Raw genomic sequence first — 2,213 nt, 5'->3', positions numbered from 1 at the left:
CAGGTGGCCAAGAAGGCCAATGGCATCCTGGCCTGCATCAAGAACAGTGTGGCCAGCAGGAGCAGGGAAGTGATCCTTCCCCTGTACTCTGCGTTGGTGAGGCCACACCTTGAGTATTGTGTTCAGCTCTGGGCCCCTCAGTTCAGGAAGGACATTGAGGTGCTGGAGCGGGTCCAGAGAAGAGCAACCTGGCTGGTGAAGGGACTTGAGCACAAGTCCTATGAGGAGAGGCTGAGGGAGCTGGGGTTGTTTAGTCTGGAGAAGAGAAGGCTTAGAGGTGACCTCATCACTCTCTTCAACTACCTGAAGGGAGGTTATAGCCAGGTGGGGGTTGGGCTCTTCTCCCAGGCAACCAACAATAGGACAAGGGGACATGGGCTCAGGCTCTGCTAGGGGAGGTTTAGGTTAGATGTTAGGAAGAAATTCTTTACGGAGAGGGTAATCAGGCATTGGAACAGCCTACCCAGAGAGGTGGTGGATTCACCATCCCTGGAGGTTTTTAAGCAGAGATTGGATGTGGCCCTTAGTGCCATGATATAGTAATTGAAGTTGGATCAGGGGTTGGACTTGCTGATCTTGGAGGTCTTTTCCAACCCAATCTATTCTATGATTCTATGATTAGGAAGAATTTCTTCACAGAAAGGGTGATTAGACATTGGAACACACTGCCCAGGGAGGTGGTGGAGTCACCATCTCTGGAGATGTTTAAGGAAAGACCGAGCATGGTACTTAGTACCATGGTCCTGTTGACAGGGTGGTGTTCGTTCATAAGTTGAACGCCATGATCTCAGAGGTCTTTTTCCAAAATAACTGATTCTCTGATTCTGAGGAAAACTCGCTCGTAACCGTGAGAGCAGCAGTCCAGCCGCTCTCCCCCGGCACTGACCTGCAGGTGCCGCGGTTGTCACCGCTCCGGCCCTTGGCCGGATCAGGGGAAAGGCATTGCCTCCCTCAAGACTCCGAGCCGCGGCAGCCCCGCCTGTGCCGGCTCACGGTCCGTACCGCGGGGAGGCGGGACCCGCTGCCCGGGCAACAGGACCCTGCGGCTGCTCCTCCCTCGCCAGCGCGGGGCGGGCGGCGGCGCGAGCAGGCGCAGAGCGAAGGCACCTCCCGCCTGCCCCGCACCGGCACCGGCACCGGCACCGGCACCGCAGCATCCCGGCCGCGCCTCCGCCGCTCTCGGCCCCGGGGCTGCTTCGCCGGGGGCTCGCCCTGTACAGGGCGCCGTCGGGACTCCATCGGCGCGGCCTCTGCGAGGGACACCGCTCGCCGCCAGCCATGGACGGGGACAGGGTGGAGATAGACGGCGGGATCATGGAGGGGGTGAGCGCCAGCGGCGGGCCCCGGGCTGCGGTCCCGGCCGGGCGGTGCCGCAGCGCCTGACGAGCGCCGTTTCTCCGAGCAGGGCGGGCAGATCCTGCGGGTGTCCACGGCGCTGAGCTGCCTGCTGGGGCTGCCGCTGCGGGTGCGCCGGATCCGCGCCGGGCGGAGCCAGCCCGGCCTCAGGTGAGACCCGCCCCGGGCGGCCCTGGGGCGCTCGGCCGATGGCTTAGGGCGTGCGGGGCCCTCCCGGGGCCGCGCAAAGAGCCTCGGCTGCTCTCGTCTGAAACACTGGTGTTTCCATTGCTTTGAGAAAGCCTTGTTAGCAGCAAATACCGTCTGTGGCTCTCGAGGAGTGAGTGCGGGGGAGCGCTAGGGATGAACCGGGCTCGGTCCCGTCGCCCGCTGCCGGGGCAGGTGTGGGCGCGGTTCGGCTGCCGCCTCGGAATGATTCCAGAGGTGCTAAGCGGACACACGGAATGAAACACGAAATACAGTCATGTAATGCCTCAGCGAGACGTGGCTCACCGAATGTACAGTGTTAAGAAGAGCTAGTGTATTTTCTATGTAAGTTACCCAGACAAATGGAAACGCAAGCACAAGAAGACACATCCATAGCAAACCTGATCGCTCTCCTGTGGCACTGCAGCTGGTTCTGGCACGGCCAGTATTGCCGTCCTTATCCATTCCATTTCTGTCCAAGCGTTTATCACATTAGGACAAGCAACTGCTCCTGCATCTCATCTGTCTGTCTGGACTCATTCTAATGGAAAAGATACCAGAATCCTGCATACTCCAGAATGGCCTGAATGCTGCTCCTTTGGCTCCTGTGAACTCAGGAGAAGTACTGTAGAAACCAGAGCGAATTTCTGGCCCTTGACTGATCAGAAATT

General features: G+C 59.5%; 1 protein-coding gene across 3 annotated transcripts in view; it reads left to right on the top strand.

The window, feature by feature from the left end:
- RTCA (RNA 3'-terminal phosphate cyclase) overlaps window positions 1–2,213 on the top strand; it is a 10,387-nt gene that overhangs the window by 784 nt on the left and 7,390 nt on the right. The window contains exons 1-2 of one of the 3 annotated variants that reach the window (XM_027892340.1): window positions 1,138–1,323; window positions 1,406–1,506. The exons of 1 other annotated variant lie outside the window; for it this stretch is intronic. In XM_027892340.1, coding sequence (XP_027748141.1) covers window positions 1,279–1,323; window positions 1,406–1,506 — 146 coding nt within the window. In that variant the 5' untranslated portion in view covers window positions 1,138–1,278. Of the gene's footprint in view, window positions 1–1,137; window positions 1,324–1,405; window positions 1,507–1,624; window positions 1,738–2,213 lie in introns of those variants that run through there. One more of the 3 variants, XM_027892339.1, reaches the window with a different exon arrangement.

The sequence above is a fragment of the Empidonax traillii genome, unplaced genomic scaffold (genome assembly GCF_003031625.1).
Source record: "Empidonax traillii isolate 1590-97213 ecotype Southwest subspecies unplaced genomic scaffold, ASM303162v1 scaffold347:size1123457, whole genome shotgun sequence".
Classification (NCBI taxonomy): domain Eukaryota; kingdom Metazoa; phylum Chordata; class Aves; order Passeriformes; family Tyrannidae; genus Empidonax; species Empidonax traillii.
This window is presented reverse-complemented; position numbering and strand designations above follow the sequence as displayed.